Source organism: Nannospalax galili, unplaced genomic scaffold (genome assembly GCF_000622305.1).
Source record: "Nannospalax galili isolate Female #2095 unplaced genomic scaffold, S.galili_v1.0 scaffold1586, whole genome shotgun sequence".
NCBI classification, from domain to species: Eukaryota; Metazoa; Chordata; class Mammalia; order Rodentia; family Spalacidae; genus Nannospalax; species Nannospalax galili.
Window position 1 is genome coordinate 114,139 of NW_008354289.1, and position 16,816 is coordinate 130,954.

Here is a 16,816-nt window from a genome sequence, read left to right on the forward strand (position 1 = left end):
TTAGACTGGTTTTGGCATCTAAGTAATATTGGCTTCATAAAAAGAATTTTAAGTGTTCCTTCTTTTTCTTTTAAATACAAATATTTATTTATTATATTTATTTATTTATTTATTTATTTATTTATTTATTTATTTATTTATTTATTGCTACAGGGTCTTCCTGTAGCCCCAGCTGGTCTGGAACTCTATGTAGACTAGGTTGACCTCGAGTTCATGGAGATCTGCCTGCCTCTGCCTCCTGAGTGCTGGGATTAAAGGTGCATGCCACCCAGCTTTAAATATAAGTATTTATTGAAAGTATGCCATGCATAGATTAGGTGACTATTATGCAGGCTACAGAGAGATAGAACACTAGATACAGGATGTGGTATCTTACTAAAGGATACAAAATAATGTATGTAAAGAGATAGACAACAATTGAAACTATGTAGATTTTAAAAATATTTCTAAATGATATGACACAGAGAACAGTGCAATTTTATAAAACCTGCTGTGCATGTCTCATCATACCTTGAAAAGGTCAGCTTTAAACTGAGCTTTTCTCCATTTGCTTGGTAGTCCACAGAGTCTCTGTGGTATATTTGGAAGTGGAGGTTTTCCTCATCCTGCTTGGGAGTCTTTGGGCTTTTCCACTCTAAGGAGTGATGAGTTTGTCGTTTCTGGGAGCCTCCCAACGTTGTTTCCCTCAGGGGCTTTCTCATTCTTTCCCCTCCTTCCTTTTTGACTCCAATTAGTTGCCTATTGGACCTTCTTACTCTGTTCTCCATGTCTGTTGTTAACTAATTTCACTTTTCCTGCCTATTAAAAATTTTTTTGAATTTCATTTTTATTTTACGCATGTGTTTTGCCTGAATATATGTGTACCACATGTATGCAGTGCCCACAGAGGCCAGAAGAGAGTGACAGATGCCCCTGGAACTGGCCTTATGGAAGGTTGTTAGCATATGGTTAGTGGGAACTGAACCCGGCTCTTTTGCATGAACAAGTGCTCTTAATCGCTGAACCATCTCTTCAGTACCTGTTTTTAAAATTTTAATTACATTTTACTTTACTTTGTATGTGTGTATGTGTGTGTGTACACACTTTTTGCTCCTGTAGAGGTCGGAGACAACTTTTGGAAGTTAGTTCTTTCCTTCCACCATGTGGGTCCTGGGGCTTGAACTCGGGTCCTCAGGCTTGGCTCCAAGCACCTTTGCCCATTGAGCCATCTTGCTGGCCTCTTTCTTACCTCTGTTTTTGTGTGACTTTTTTGCATAATTCTCCTTTAAGCTGTGTCTAATCTGCTTTTCATCTTGCCCACCAAATTTTTTTATCTCACTCATTATAATTATATATTTTTGATTTCACAAACTTTCTTGATTGCTTCTATTCCTTAGTCCCTCTTTCGCCTGCCCTTCTCTTTAAACATGCTAGGTACGCACACTTCAGTTTCTGACTTAAATTTCCCACATCTGAAGTCTTTGTGAGCTTGGTTTTGTAGGCTGTCTTTTCTTGTTAATTCTTGTCTACAGAGATCTGTTTTCTTATATATTTTATAATTTGTTTTTACTTATATTCATAGTCCTTGGAACATTTTCAGGGAATATTCTTTGAAAGCGTGAGTTTAAAGTACGGGTTATATATGCATATCACACATGAAAATTAATCCAAGAATCAGACATTCACACAAATTCCTTGATCTATTGATATGGTAATTCTGAAAAAGTTGTTTTCAAAGTAATTTTAGTTTCTTTTAAACAATCTTTTCTTCTTTCTGTTTAGTTTTGTGGCTGCTTGTTGGACTGGGGTTGTTAGGATTAGGATTACGGCATAAAACCTATGAGAGGAAATTGGGCAAAGGGGTAAGTAATTAACACTTTCGAAATAGAATTTTATATGATGTATATATTTACCCATCACTATTTTGTTTTAAACTATCTACTTGGCCAAGTTTTGTCACTTGGTTTCTTTTCTCTATTTGTCTCTCTTTTGCTAAAATGTTTTCATACAAAATAATAGGTTTCATTGTGAAAATTTCTTACATACATATCGCATACATGTTTACTCCATAACTCATTTTCATCTCCCTCTCTCCCCCTTTTCCTGCCTTCCTTCCCACTTAGTCCCAACCTTCTACTTTTATATCATACAGATGTATATGTTTAGATTCTGCATATGGGAGAAAACATGAAATATTAGTCTTTCTGAGTCTAGCTTATTTCACTTAATATAATAACCTCCAGGTCCATCCATTTTCTTGCAAATGATGTAATTTCATTCTTTTTTAAGATTGAATGAAACTCCATTGTGTATATGTGTGACTTCTTCTTCTTCTTTTTTTTTTTTTTTTTTTTTTTTTTTTTTTTTTGGTCTTTTGAGTGAGACACGATCTCTTGTAGCCCCAGCTGTCCTGGAACTTGCTATGTAGACCAGGCTGGCCTCAAACTCACAGAGATCCACCTGCCTCTGCCTCCCAAGTGCTGGGATTAAAGGCATGTGCCACCACACCCGGCCCATTTGTGTGACATTTTCTTTACCCATTAATCTGTCGATGGTCATCCCAGCTGGCTCCAAATCTTGACTGTTGAGAGCAGTGTGACATGGATGTGTGTTTATCTCTGAGGTGTGCTAGCTCAGATTCCTTCAGGTATATATCGAGAAGCAGAAGAGCTAGATTGCACGGTACTTATGGTTTCAGTTGTGTGAGGACTCTCTATACTGACTTCTGTAAGTGGCTGCACAAGGTTACATTCCCATGAGTACTGTGTAAGGGTTTCTCATTCCCAACATTGGTGGTCACTTATTTTCTGGACAATAGCCATCCTCACAAGGGTGAGATAGACTCTTAATGTAATTTTGATTTATATTATCCTGATGGCTAAGCATGTTGAACATTTTCCCATATATTTTTTGGCTATTTGTATTTCTTCTTTTAAGAACTATTTGTTCAACTCATTAGCCCATTTATTGATGGAATGATTTGATTTTGAGTTAACTTTTTGAACTTCTTTATATATTCTAGATACTAATCCCCTGTCACATGTATAGCTGACAAAGACTCTCTCCCACTGTGGAGACTCTCTTCGCTCCACTGATGGATTCCATTGCATTTTGGACATCACTGTTCTGATATAATGCTAGACCTAGGTTGGACTTTAGGACCATGGGTCCCATTGCTTTAGATCTTAGGTGGATTGTATATTGGACTTATTTATGAAATTGGGTTCTGAGCCAGGATAGACCCATGTAATAAGGGCAACTTGCTCATGCTTTTGATATAGAGAGTTATTTTTCCATTCATGATTTAATATGAAATTATAAAATAAAGAAGTATTTTATAATGGGTATATATTGCTGAAGATGTGAATATAAGATTCTTTGATTCAAGGGAAATCTGACAAACAAATCTTGATTTTGCAAATTATGAGTGTCTTGTATATTGACGTACTGTAGATACTGCTTGCTTTCTGTAATTCTAAATGTTTTGGTATTCCTTATTCTGAAAGAGACAGAAGCAAAAGTGAACCATTACAATGTTGTGTTTTCTTTCTGCTCTGGTAAAAGATTATTGTGTTTCATAGTGCAGTCAGAGTATAGTTTGAGATAAAATGGAATTTGAGAATTCTCACTGAATTTTAGTACTTGGTAATACTGGGGAAACATTTTCACATCAAATAAAAAGCTATACAGAGGATGGAGACCATGTTTCTCTGCTTCATTTCTGTACTCAGTAAAGGTTTGGCAAATAGTGTTTCATAGCCTCTCTCTCTCTCTCTCTCTCTTCCTCCTCCTCCTCTTCCTCCTCTTGTCCTCTCTGCCTGTCTCTCTCTTTCTTCTTTCCTGCTCTCCTTCCCCTTCAGCAGTGCCAGGAATTGAATCCCAGTAACTATTCTTAAGTAGAAAATTACAAACCATTACCCAGACTCCCTTTGGAGGCTCTTTTCTTATTGGTCTTACCATCCAATATAATGTCCATGTGAAGAGGCTATCTGATGTCAGCCAAATGTTCTTTTTAAAGGGAGTTGCTTGATTTTGATTTATTGCTTGTTCATTAATTAATTAATTAATTAATTCATACATTTATTTGGCAAGTGTTTATTGAATGCCTCTTGATGTGCCTGGTGCCAGGGATACATGAGAAAAGATGGACAAGATCTCTACTCCAACCCCCATCCCCACACTCTACTACAGACAGACAGTATTCATGAAAACAAATGAAGAAAGGCTATGGCTTTAGGCCAGGTGGCTCTTCAGGAAGCAGGATTGTGGAGTGGGAAGTTAGAGTTTGAGAGGCTGGCATTTGAAATGAGACTTGAAAGTTGAGCAAAAGTCCATTATTCAGAAAGCTAGGGTTCAGATAGAGGAAGCACGTATAAAGGGCTGAGAGAGAAGCAGCTTGGAGTGACTGAAAGGCATCAGAGTGACCTGCACAACTGAGACACTGGAGTGGTGGAAAATGCGATTAGAGAGGCTGGGGAGGTCGGCATCACCCAGGGCCTCACCGACCACAGTGAGGAGTGTCTGTTTTCTTTTACTCCCAGAGGAAGCCACAGTGAAACATTTCAAGTAGGATGTATGTATATAATCTCAAGTAGCATGTATGCATGTATGTAAGTTCACCTGTGTCATGCAATGTCCATGGAGGTCAGAAGAGGGCATCGGATTCCCTTGGAACTGGAGGTACAGAGAGTTGATAGCTACCATATGGGTGCTGGGAATTGAACCCCAGTACTCTGAAAGTGCAACCAATGCTCTTGACTGCTGAGCCAACTCCCCAGCCCCTCAAGTAGGATTTGAAGAAATGATAGCTGTGAACTTGGCTGATGTGGGACTGAAGATTATAGGAGGATAAAAGCAGAGCAGAAAGAGGAGGCCTGAGATGTTTGTGTGATTCAAGAGAGAGGTGATAGGGATGCTGACTGATGTGGCACTGAGAAGTGGAGGGACTTAGACTGCATTCTAAAAATAGAGCTAACAGGGTTGGCCAATAATAGATGAGAAAAAGGAAGGACTCAAGGATGGTATCTATACCTTTGGCTTGAGCTCCCAGACAGAGGGAGGTGGCATTTACTGAGACAAAGAATGAAGGAGGTGCTGGAGAGATGGCTCGGTGGTTAAGAGCACTGGCTACTCTTGCAGAGGACCCAACTTCAGTTCCCAGCACCCACATAGTGGCTAACAATCATTTCTAACTCCAGTTTCAAGGGAATCTGATGCCTTCTTTTGCCTTCTATGGGCATTGCATGCATGAGAGCACTTACGTGCAGGCAAACACTTATATACATAAAATAAAAATAAATAAATAATAAAAAGTTTTAAAAAGAAAGACTGAAGACAAGTGACAGGTTTTGGAGTGATGAAATGCAGAATTAATTATAGATGGATGGTTGTGTGGGGAAGAACAGCCTGATGAATGCAGTCACATCCCTGGAAATCTCTGGTGATGGTTTCATTCTCTTTTCATGACATTCACTGTGTCCCATAATCTAGGTAAAGATGAAATGCTCAGCTCATGACTGGCAGCACAGGCATGCCAACCTACTCAATAAAGTGGCGACCCAAGCATGTATGGTCCCATATGAGTTGTGTTGAGTTTTCCAGTTGTGGTTAGTTGGTATTCTTTTGGATGGATGGCTTGGGTTGGGTAGTGTATTCTTTGGCAAGCTTATAGACCTGAAAGAAGAGCTTTTAGAAGGGCTGTGTCGTTAAATGTTGACCCTCCCAGTACAGCTGGCGGGTAGCACCATCCAGGCCTAGGTTAGAATAGGCTGGCCACTTTGTAAGTGTGACTAAGAACTCTACTTATCTTTTTGTTCTGAGTTTTCTCTTCTACAAGGACAACTTATCTGGAGTGGATTAGTTGCTTTTCTTGTTGCTGGGACACAGTATCTGACAGAGCAACTTGAAGGAAGAAGGATTTGTTCCAGCTCAGTTTCATGGCAGGGGACACATATGTGGTGGTTGGGACTCTTTCTGTTGCGGAGAGAGTTTACTCTGTGACTTGTTACATCTGGGCAGATAGTGGCATATAAAAACCTATAAGCCCTGCCCCTAGAGTCCTTCCTCTGCTATCAAGGCTACATATCCAAAAGGTTCCATAGCTTCCGAGAACAGCCCCACCAGCTGGGGATGTAGTGTTCAAACACATGAGCCTATGGGGACATTTCACATTTAGGCAACACTGAGTAAAGTGTGTGCGTGTGTGTGTGTGTGTGTGTGTTTTTTTTTAAAGACTTTTAAATGTATTTCTTTACGTTTTTACTATACAAAAATAGATCCCTGGACAATAGTGTTGTTTCTGTGTTTTTAATTCCACTTAAATGACATCTGACATATACTTTGCAACTTATTTTTACTTAAGACCATCAGTTATGTAGGGCTCTGTTATGTGTATGTAACTGAATTTGTTTCTACCTTTTCCTTTGTGGGATTAATTTATTAGGGATAGGTAATGTTCTATTATATGTATGTAACAACACTTTTGTCCTTTTTCCTATGCAGAAAGCTAAGTTGTTTCTAAATATTTTGCTATTATAAACAGTGCTTATTAGAAATACTTTCCTCACAGTTTGAGAGGACCATAGGGTAAGCTCCAACTTATTTTTATGAATCAAACATAGGTAAATGTCTAAGGAAATTCCTTTGCTGAAATATGAATTTTGATAGGGAGAGGTAGAAAAGACTGGGACCCCCCCCCCAACAATACCCATTGATCACAGTTATCCTAAAGTACCATTTCAACAATTCCACAGGCACCAGCAAAAGTGGTCACTGCCGCCATCTGGCCTTTCCGGTTCGGGTATGACAATGAGGGATGGTCCAATCTAGAGAGGTCAGCTCAGTTGCTCGAGCAGACAGGTGAGTCTTCCTGGAATTAGATTTGGGTTTTGAGAAACTACTGGTCTTCCTGTTTTCCTCAAGTCCCCAGGTCTTAGGAGGAGGGTTTGCTGGGTTGTGCACTTGGCTCTTAAAGAGGCCTTGCTTTGATGGGCTGCTCAGGGCTAAGCTTCTACACCACAGTTGTCTTTGAGAGCAATTAATTCACTGATGCTGAACAACCCATCCCACCGAGTATCTGCATGAAGTTTGTGCCAGGCCCCTGTTGTTAGAGATGCTCCTTGCTGGTACCTCTTGCCACCCTGGGACCCTCTGGTGGGGACCAGAAAACTATTGAATTAAAAAGTAGTAAGAGTCAAATATCAGATGGTAAAAAGTTGTTTTCAAAAAGCCCAAGAGTCAGTCTTATCTGTCTCTGTGCCCTTAGGGGGTTCTGCTTTTGATGAAGTATTCTAGAGCTTGTGGGAATTTGGATCTTAAGTCAGCTTTATGGAGTGTGCAAGCAAGATAGTGAAGGGCTAAATGGATCTCATTGTCCCCATGTGAAGCATGCCCCTGGAGAAGTGCCTGAGTGGAGTCATGAACCTGGTGCCACTCAAGCTTTATCTTGGCTTTTAGTCCTTATTTTGTCTTGCTAGAAGCCTCAGGCACATCAGGCCAAAGTCTAAAATACCCTAATAAACTAATTTTTATAAGGTTTATTTATCTTATTTGCATATGTGTCTTACCTACATGTATGTATGAGTGCCATGTACATGCCTGGTGCCCTTAGAAGCCAGAAGAGGGCATTGGATTCTTTGGAACTAGACAGTTGCAAGCTACTATGTAGGTGTGGGGAACTGATCCTGGGTCTTTTGCAAGAGCAGTAATGCTCTTAACTGCTGAACCATCTCTTCAGTCCCAACAAACCCATTTTTATGCCAATGGAGTTGTTTGCCTTGAAATAAAATGCCATTGTGGGGTTGGAGATGTAACTTAGTGGGTAGAATGTTTGCCTATCATACACAAAGCTCTGGATTTGATCCCCACTACTGAACAAACTGGGCATGATGCACACACCTGTAATCCCAGAACTCTGGAGACTGAGGCAAGAGAATCAGAAGTTCAAGGTCACCCTCAGCTACAAAGTCATTAAGAGACTAGCCTGGGCTACACGAGACCCCATATCTAAATAAATAAATAAATAAACAAATAGCAATAAATAAATGGCTATTATGTACCAGTCTATTGTTTCCAAACATAAATTGGGTATTTGTGAAAGACATTAAGATTTTTTAAAATTCTGAAAGTGTTAATATTTTGAAAATGTAGAAAACTCCTGCTTTTCTCCTTCCCACATTTTAATTCAATTCCAAACACAGAAATCTTCCTTTACAACTCAAATTTGGACCACTTCCTGTTTGTTACTCTTAAGGAATGACTTTGTTTTGGGGTTTATGACTAAACACGAAAAGGCTACAGTCAAGAATAAAGTTTCACTGGGTATGGTGTACACATCTCTGATCCTAGCACTTGGAAGGTAGAGGCAGGAGGATCATGAGTTCAAGGCCAGCCTACGCTACAAAAGTGAAACACTGCTTCAACAACAACAAAAAAGCTTTAGAAGTTTTGCTGATTCCTTTGTACTTCACTGTGTTTCCTTACTCTGTACTTTTTGCCTTTTTCCCCCCCAAACAGGTGCAGATTTTATTACAATTTTGGAGAGTGATGCTTCTAAGCCTTACATGGGGAACAATGACTTAACTATGTGGCTGGGGGAGAAGTTGGGCTTCTATACAGACTTCGGTCCAAGCACCAGGGATCACACTTGGGGGTGAGTAGGCCTTGAATTAACCCTGTACACAGGTCCAGGGGGGTAAGCAGCCATGACTCTGGGTGGCAAGTTGAGGCTGTCCTGTGAATATACCCCAGTGCTGCCACATGGAAAGTCGGGAGGTACTGGTGCTATTCGTTGACACCAGCTTTCAGAGTGGCTCAGATGGATATGAACAATTCTACACCATATGGGATCCGCCCTTAAAGGTGGAAGTGAGGTTACAGAGTCAGGCCCATGCGCCCTGGTACTCTCCAGTCGCTTATGTTCTTATGCAAAAAAGCAAGAATACTATTAGCTCTCCATGCCCTCAGCTTCTTCACTCTTGGATTCAACCAATTTGAGGTAGAACATATTTGAAAAAGATTCTAGAAAGTTCCAAAAACTGAGGCTAGAGAAATGGATCAATGGTTAAGAGTGCTTGCAGCACAATCACGAGGACCAGAGCTCAGATCCCAGCAAATATATAACAATCTGGGCATGCAAACACTTGTTGTCCAAATGCTCTCTTTTTGCCTCTGTGGACACAGATGGGTGCACCAACACACACCTATGTACACACACACACACAAATAAAAATAAGTCTTAAGAAAAGAACGTTTCAAAAAAGTAAGATGAAATTTACCACTCTCAATTGAATCCATGTGAATGAAGCAATGTATGGGCATGAAGTTAGATACTATAAGTAATCCAAAGATACATTTGATGTGCTTAGGAAGATCTGTATAGAACATATGCAAACATGACATGATTTTATATGACACTTAAGCACACATTTTTGTACTTGTGGGGCATCATGGAACCTATCCTCTGTAGATACTCAAGGACAACTATAAACATGTTCACAAAGAAATATAAGACAATTTGAGATTCTGGTAAGTATGATGTGTGTAGAAAATGAGAGAGAGAGAGAGAGAGAGAGAGAGAGAGAGAGAGAGAGAGAGAGAGCACTGCCCACGGTTTGGTGGCCCAGGCAAGGCAAGGCAGCCTGGGGAGTCTCTCTGAAGATGTCATTTTTGAGAAGAACCCAGCATGAGCCCCAGGAAGAACTGAGGGAGCAGCTACTTTCATGGAGGCGAGATGGAGCTGGTGGTACTTATTGTGAGAGAATTCAGGATAAGCTGGTAAGAAGTGAAGTCAGGGGGCTAGAGAGATGGCTCAGCGGTTAAGAACACTGGTTGTTCTTACAGAAGACCTAGGTTCAAATCCCGGCACCCACATGGCAGCTAACAACTGTCCGTAACTCCAGTCCCAGGGGTTTCGTCAGCCTCTTCTGACCTCTGTGGGCATTGCACGACATGGGTGCACTTACTTACATGCAGGCAATACACACATACACATAAAATAAAAATAATAAATAAAATTTAAAAAAAAGAAGTGAAGTCAACCTAGAGTGCCTGACCAGAGAGGGCACCTCACCCAGCTGTGCCCAAATGCCACTGGAGGATTTTAAAGGTAGGTGTTCTGATCTGTATTGCAATTTAAAAGGTCATTTTGAGAAGAGTGAGGGCTAGGAGACAGTGATGAAGAGGGTGCAGTATCATGTGAGGAAGGTGACAGCGGGATGTAGAAGAGGGTGGGGTGAAGAACTATTTTGGGGGTCTAGAAAGATGGGTCATGGCTGAGAGCTCTGACTGCTCTTGCAGAGGACCTGGGTTCGGTTCTCAGCACCCATATGGTGGCTAACGACTATCCCTAGCTCCATTTCCAGGGGATCTGACACCATCATCTGACCCCTGTGGGCACTGCACACATGTTGCACTTACATACATGTAGGCAATACAATCATACACATAAAATAAAAAATAAACAAAGAACTATTTTGGAATAGAGCTGACAGGACTTACTGATGGCTTAGATGTCAGGGATGGGGAAGAAAAGAATCAAGGGTGACATGTGGAGTTTTGATCTTAATACCTGGTGGGAGATGCCTTTAATGAATGAGAACCCCCCAGGAAAGCAACATGTATGTGTTAAGTTGGAGATGCCCTGGGGCAGTCAAGTGATCTCCAGTGTATTGTCTGGAGGGCTGAATAGGCAGGACAGGCTGGAGATAGACCTTTAGGTATTGTGGTAGAGGCAGACCTGCCTGAAAGACTCCATGGAGAGCTGCAGAAAGTGTGTGCAGCTAGGAAAGACAGACAGGCTGAGCTCCTGAGTTCTGCTTCTCCTTATAATTATGTATAACAGTATTTTTCATTTGATTGATTATAATATTGATCTAATATTATATAATTATATATTATTTGACTTTGAGGTGGCACCTTTATCATGTTTTTGGAACGGTGTTTAGTTTTGCAAATTATTACTTTGTGTACTAATTGACCAGATACAGTCCCATAATTAATCATTAGCATGAATAATAACAGAATTGGGTGCACGTATATGTTGTCAGAGTAGTAATGCAAGTGAAGAGGGCTTTTCGTTTTGCCAATGCTGCCCTTTTCCTGTCTCCATAGCATTTACTGACACACACAGTAATACAGTAAAACAAACCAAATAGGAAGAGGCAATGAACCAGCAGACTCCCATAGAAGTCTTGCCGCATTCCTGCTCTGAGGGTCCCTCAGTGGATGGCTGTCCCGAAACATGACGTTTTCCTGCGTTTCCTTCATCCTGTCTGCCTGATATGCTGAGGCTGTTTTTCATTTCTATGCAGGATTATGGTGTTGTCACGATACCCAATTGTGAAATCAGAACATCACCTTCTTCCATCACCAGAGGGCGAGATTGCACCAGCCATAACCCTGACTGTTAATGTCTCTGCCGCACTGGTGGATTTTGTGGTGACACACTTTGGGAATCATGAGTGGGTTTCTTTGGTTTACTTAATATTGTATAAATGTCAAGAAATGTTATTAACATATTACTTCGATTTCTATGAAATTACTTTTCTTGCTTTCTATTTTTAAAAAATCTTATTTTCCCCGTGTGTCTGGTTGTACTAGTCAGTACATTTGAAATGTATCAGAGTATAGTGTAATAGGGGTTATATAAGCTCACGACTGTGGACTTGTGCAGTAGCTTTCCAGGTAAATGTGTGACTGTATTTAATCTTTATGCTGCATAGGCTAAGTGCCATATTGGCCCCATTTTACAGATAAAGATGTTAGGTGGAAAGAGGTTAGTTGATGTATCCAACCGGGGCCATAAAGCTAGGAAGATGTCAGACCAAACTCAGAACTCACAGGTGCTGGGGAGAGCACATTAAACCAGACTGCAGAAGGACATACTCTCTGTTCTTACGGGCCCACACATCGCTGTACTATTAGGATTCGAGGCCACTAAATGGCATTCCTTTCTGTCCTCATGTTTTCCCAAACAACTGGGTGTCTACACGTATTTATTCTGCCAAGCCCTGTCTTCAGAGCCCCCTTCAGCAGTGTTTCTCGGATCTCCTCAGTTCCTGGTGCTCTCCCTCTTTCTTGCTTTGTCCCCTTTTCCTTAATACTCACTTGCTGGCTAACTTTCTAGGAAAATGCCTGCTGAGCTTTGACTCTTGGATCCATTCCTTGCTCTTATCCTTGGCTATCCCTAGTAAGTGGTGACACGTTCCAAAGTCCGTTGCCTTCTGCTTTCTGGGTGGATTTAGCCAATGAGAGGCACAAGGTTGGAAGGAAAGAAAAGGGGGAAAGCCAGAGTGTTTCTCATCCTTTCTCTGTGCTTCCCCTGGTGTCTTTGGCAGCAGCTGAGTCTCACCTGCACTGCAGCTCCTTCCTGGGTGGTCCCAGCTCCATCATGGAAGCCTCTGCTGTAGTCCATCTCCCACTAGCCAGTGCTGGCTTCTGTCTCTGTCATATCACCTCTGCCTGTCGATCCTCTAGCTGTATAGAGGGTGTTAGTTTCTCCTTGTTCTCTGATTGTCCCTGTTTGGCTTCCCAATTCCCTATATTAAACTCACTCCATTTGAAACATCTGTGGTGCTTCCATTTTCCTGGATGGATCATATAAAATATGATGTTCTTTTTTTTTCAGACTTTAAACCCTTCAAAAGCTTGAGGTCCCTGCTTGTTTGTCTGTATTATATCTACAGTAGTTAGTATAATAAAAACAACATGTCTAGCTAGTATTTGGGCAAGATAGCCAAGGAGATTTTCAGAAAGTACTCCATTGAAGGGACAGTATAGGTCACACAAGCCTGGGGTGTTCTGTGAATGTTAGGACTCTTCTTAACAGTATTTCTGGCTCTTTATTTGGCTACTAGTTCTTTAGTTATGGTACTGATGACCAAGTCTCACATAACTGCCATGCTTTCTTCCTTAATTTGTGTATTTATTTTTATTTGTAGTGCTGAAGAGTGAACATAGAAAGGGCCTTTTGCATATGAGGGAAGCACTCTACCACTGAGCTATATCCCCATATCTGCCATGATTTATTGTGAAGAAAGTTGAACAAATTCTGTATTTAGAATAAATATTTAAAAATTTGTTTTATTTTTAATTATGTGAACATGTGTATGCTTGTGTATGGGTATGCGAATTTGACTGTGAATGTCCATGGAGTTACAGACAGTTGGGAACTGCTTGACATGGGTGCTGGGAACCGAATTCTAGTCCTCCGTAAGAACAGCAAGTGCTCTTAACTGCTGAACCATTTCTTCAGCCCCAGAATAGATATTTAAATCAATTTGACGCAAATGATTTCTGGAGAAAGAACATGCTTTCTCCTAGTCAAGAGTCTGTCAGTCTATTCAACTGAAGCTCTGTGTCAATGCCTCATTCATTGCAAAACATTTAGACATTTTCCCAGATAGAGACTGCTCTGAGTCTGTAACTTGTTTGAAGATATTGTTTGGGAATTTAGTTACATGTTTAAAAATATTGTTTTATAAATATAATAGTTTCATTATTTTTGCATTTCTTAGAGATGACCTTGACAGGAAGCTGCAGGCTATTGCTGTTTCTAAACTATTAAAAAATTGCTCAAATAAAGTGATATTTCTGGGATATATCACCTCAGCACCTGGTTCCAGAGATTACCTACAACTCACAGAACATGGCAACGTGAAGGTAATATAATGTTAATAGGATTTCTGAACCATTAAGTAAAATTCTTCTTAATTTTTCATGCTTAAAAAACCCAGCCCAGTAGCAGAGTACATGTACTTGCTTACCAGTATGCACTATGGGCAGGGCTCAGTGGAGACTGATCAATTGTGTTTCATACAGGGTCAATGAGATGGTCCTCAGGACACTCTAAGCTGTCCTGTGTGGTTGACTGTGCTTTGGGCTTGGGAACCTGGCTCCTATGCATAGACTATTGGGCTTCCTCCCTTCATGATGACTGGGTTCCAGAGTGAGTATCCAAGATGAGAGCATGGGTTGTCCTGTAGGACTTGCCTTCTAAGTGACACAGCACCAATGGTGTCTTCATAGGTCAGAGCACCTTCACCTGAAAGACCAAACCTCACTCCTTGGTGACAGAAATGTCAAAGTCACCTGGTAAGAATACCATGGGGGAGGGCAGTCTGGAGTGATGGCTCAGTGGTAAGAGCACTGCCTGCCCTTGCAGAGGATGTAGGCTCAGTTCCCAACACCTACATGATGGCTAACAACTGTCCATAACTCCAGTTCCAGAAGGTTCTGACACCCTCTTCTGACTTGCACAACACAGGTGCACTTACATACATGCAGACAATGCACTCATACACATAAAATAAAATAAAATAAAATAAAATAAAATAAAAAGGGAATACCACAGGGACAGTGAGATTCTATTGTAACTGTACTTAGAAAATACAATCTGCCACACTGTAAAAGTTAACTATGTTCCTGAGAGTGAAAAACAAAATGGAATATCAGGTAAGAGAGCAGCTGATGGGCCCAAGAGGGCCTCACAATGACTCTGGATTAGTCTTTCCCTTCCCTGGTCTAAAACTCTTCAATTCTTCATTCAGTCTACCCTGACATAATCATGCTCTGAGGAAATGATACGCAAATCAAATTCCCAAGAGACTGATACATATACCAGAATACTACACACTACACACATAAATTTAGAATGAGAAACACAATTGCTATATTTGACTAAGGTTATGTAGATCTCTTGGTCCTTATTGTCTTGTTTATAACCTCTTATCTGGAGATAATGTCTGTAGAGAAAAGGCTTATGCCTCTTGTATTGATCTTACTACTTTAACCTCGCTTAGAATGCGGCACTGGAAAAGATGACAGAGAGCAGATGTGATGAAGGTTTTCTGCATGTGACAGAAAACCCAAATGATAGTGGCATGGATAAGAGAGAAGCATGTTTCTTCATGTGGAAATCTTGATGGAGAATCAGCACTGGTGTGGCACTCCACAGTATCTGGAATTGCTGTTTCTTGGCTGTGGCTGCATGCAACCAGACCTCCAGTACCATTGCCTCTATTTCCATGGCCTCTGCTCCCATGCTGTACTCCCATGGTCCCATCATGTAAACAACACCCATAGTCTAGTTAGGAAGATGGAGTGTATGCAAGTTATCTCTAGATGTAAATTCCAGGAAACTGACTCTTCTATTTACATTTCATGGACTGGAACTCAGCCATGTGGCTACATGTCAAGGTAGAAGGCTGGAGGCATAGTTAATCAGTCTTGATGGTTACATACATATCTAGAAAGGCAGCTTTGGGAGATGAGTGGGTCTCTGCATTCATGAACAAGGCAGAAGTAGAGCCATGATTCCTCATTTGGCTGTGGTCAGGAGGTTTGTGATGATGACATTTGTTATAAAGAAGACACACTGGGCATGGTGGCACATGGCTTTACTCCCAGGACTTGGAAGGCAGAACCAGGCAAGTCTCAGTGAGTTCAAGGCCAGCCTGGTCTACATAGCAAGGTCCAGACTATCCAGGGCTACATAGTGAGAAACTATCTCAAAAACAAACAAACAAATAAGACATGTGGAAGAACAGTATTGCAAAGATGATGAGCTCAGTTGTGGGCTGAGTTTGAGGCATGTGTGGGGCCTAGTGGAGCTGTCCAACTGGCAAGCAGATATATAGTGTGGAATTCAGGAAGGCAACCAGAACTGGAGACAGGGAACAAGGTTACAGGCACTCTTCCAACCATGGAAATGGGCAGTCTTACTTACAGAGTTCAAGAGGGCAGAAGGAAGACCTAAGAAGCTGCTCTGTGATCTGGTCTGTGTTGCCACACAGAATACCCGGCTCTGGGTAGTTTATAAAGAAAAAGTTTGCTTGACTCACAGTTTTGGAGGCTGGAAATGTAAGATCAGGCTGCCCTGTCTGCTCAGTGTCAGGTGAAGGCCATCCTGGCCACATCACCACATGGTGGATGAGAGAGAAGAAAAATGTCCACATGCAGAAGGGCCAAGTGCAGGGAGTGGCCTCATTTTATGACAAACTGCTCTGGCAAAATGTAACTCATTCTGTGACCAGTATTAATCCCTTCTGAAGGAGGTTCTCCCTAGACCTAACCGTTGTGCACTAGGCCCTGCCCTGTAAAGTTTCCACACCTCAGCATAGCCATAATGGAGACAAAGCTTCTATCCCATGAGGATGTGGAGGATTCACTCAAATCATATCCAAATGGTGGTTGTCACAGACGTCATGGTCAGAAAAGGCAGCAGGCCTCAGAAAGAGCCTGGGGGAGCTCAGAAGAGTCAAAGAAAAACCTGGGGGTCAGAATCTCAGGTATGTCAGCTATCTGTGTCTCAAGTGGTCACAAACTGCTTTTCATTTGATCTTCTGCTGGCTTCTAGTACAATGGTTAAAACTGTGCTAAGACTGGCAATGGAGTGTGAGATTGCTTTTTGTACTAGAAAGTTTATTGGTGTGGAGAGGAATGTTAATCATATCTGCTTAGATGAACAGATTTTTTTCTCTTTAAGAAATGAGTAATTAAATTCTCTAGTCTTAAAATTTTATAATATCGCTTAAAAACCTAATAAAGTAAAATAATAGTTAAGCAGATTCATAGTTTATTAGTCCCCAGTATATATAGCTAAATGATTAAATTTTTATCTTTCCCAAGGCAAACCAGAATACAGCTTCTTTTATTTGTTTGTTTTTTATCATTATTAAATTTCTTTTGATACAGGGTCTCACTAGCCTGGAACTTGCTATGTAGACCAGGCTGGCCTCAAACTCACAGAGATCTGCCTGCTTCTACTTCCCAAGTACTGGGATTAAAGTCATATGCGACCATGTCTGGCTCATTATTAAATTTTTAACTTAATTTTTAA

The 16,816-nt window shown here is 40.9% G+C and overlaps 1 protein-coding gene across 1 annotated transcript in view; it reads left to right on the forward strand.

The window, feature by feature from the left end:
* Positions 1 to 16,816, forward strand: part of Cwh43 (cell wall biogenesis 43 C-terminal homolog) — a 56,461-nt gene that overhangs the window by 23,179 nt on the left and 16,466 nt on the right. Inside the window, exons 9-13 of the mRNA XM_008851561.1 lie at positions 1,762 to 1,841; positions 6,732 to 6,837; positions 8,494 to 8,629; positions 11,289 to 11,438; positions 13,494 to 13,638. Of these exons, the coding sequence (XP_008849783.1) occupies positions 1,762 to 1,841; positions 6,732 to 6,837; positions 8,494 to 8,629; positions 11,289 to 11,438; positions 13,494 to 13,638 (617 nt within the window). The remainder of the gene's footprint in view (positions 1 to 1,761; positions 1,842 to 6,731; positions 6,838 to 8,493; positions 8,630 to 11,288; positions 11,439 to 13,493; positions 13,639 to 16,816) is intronic.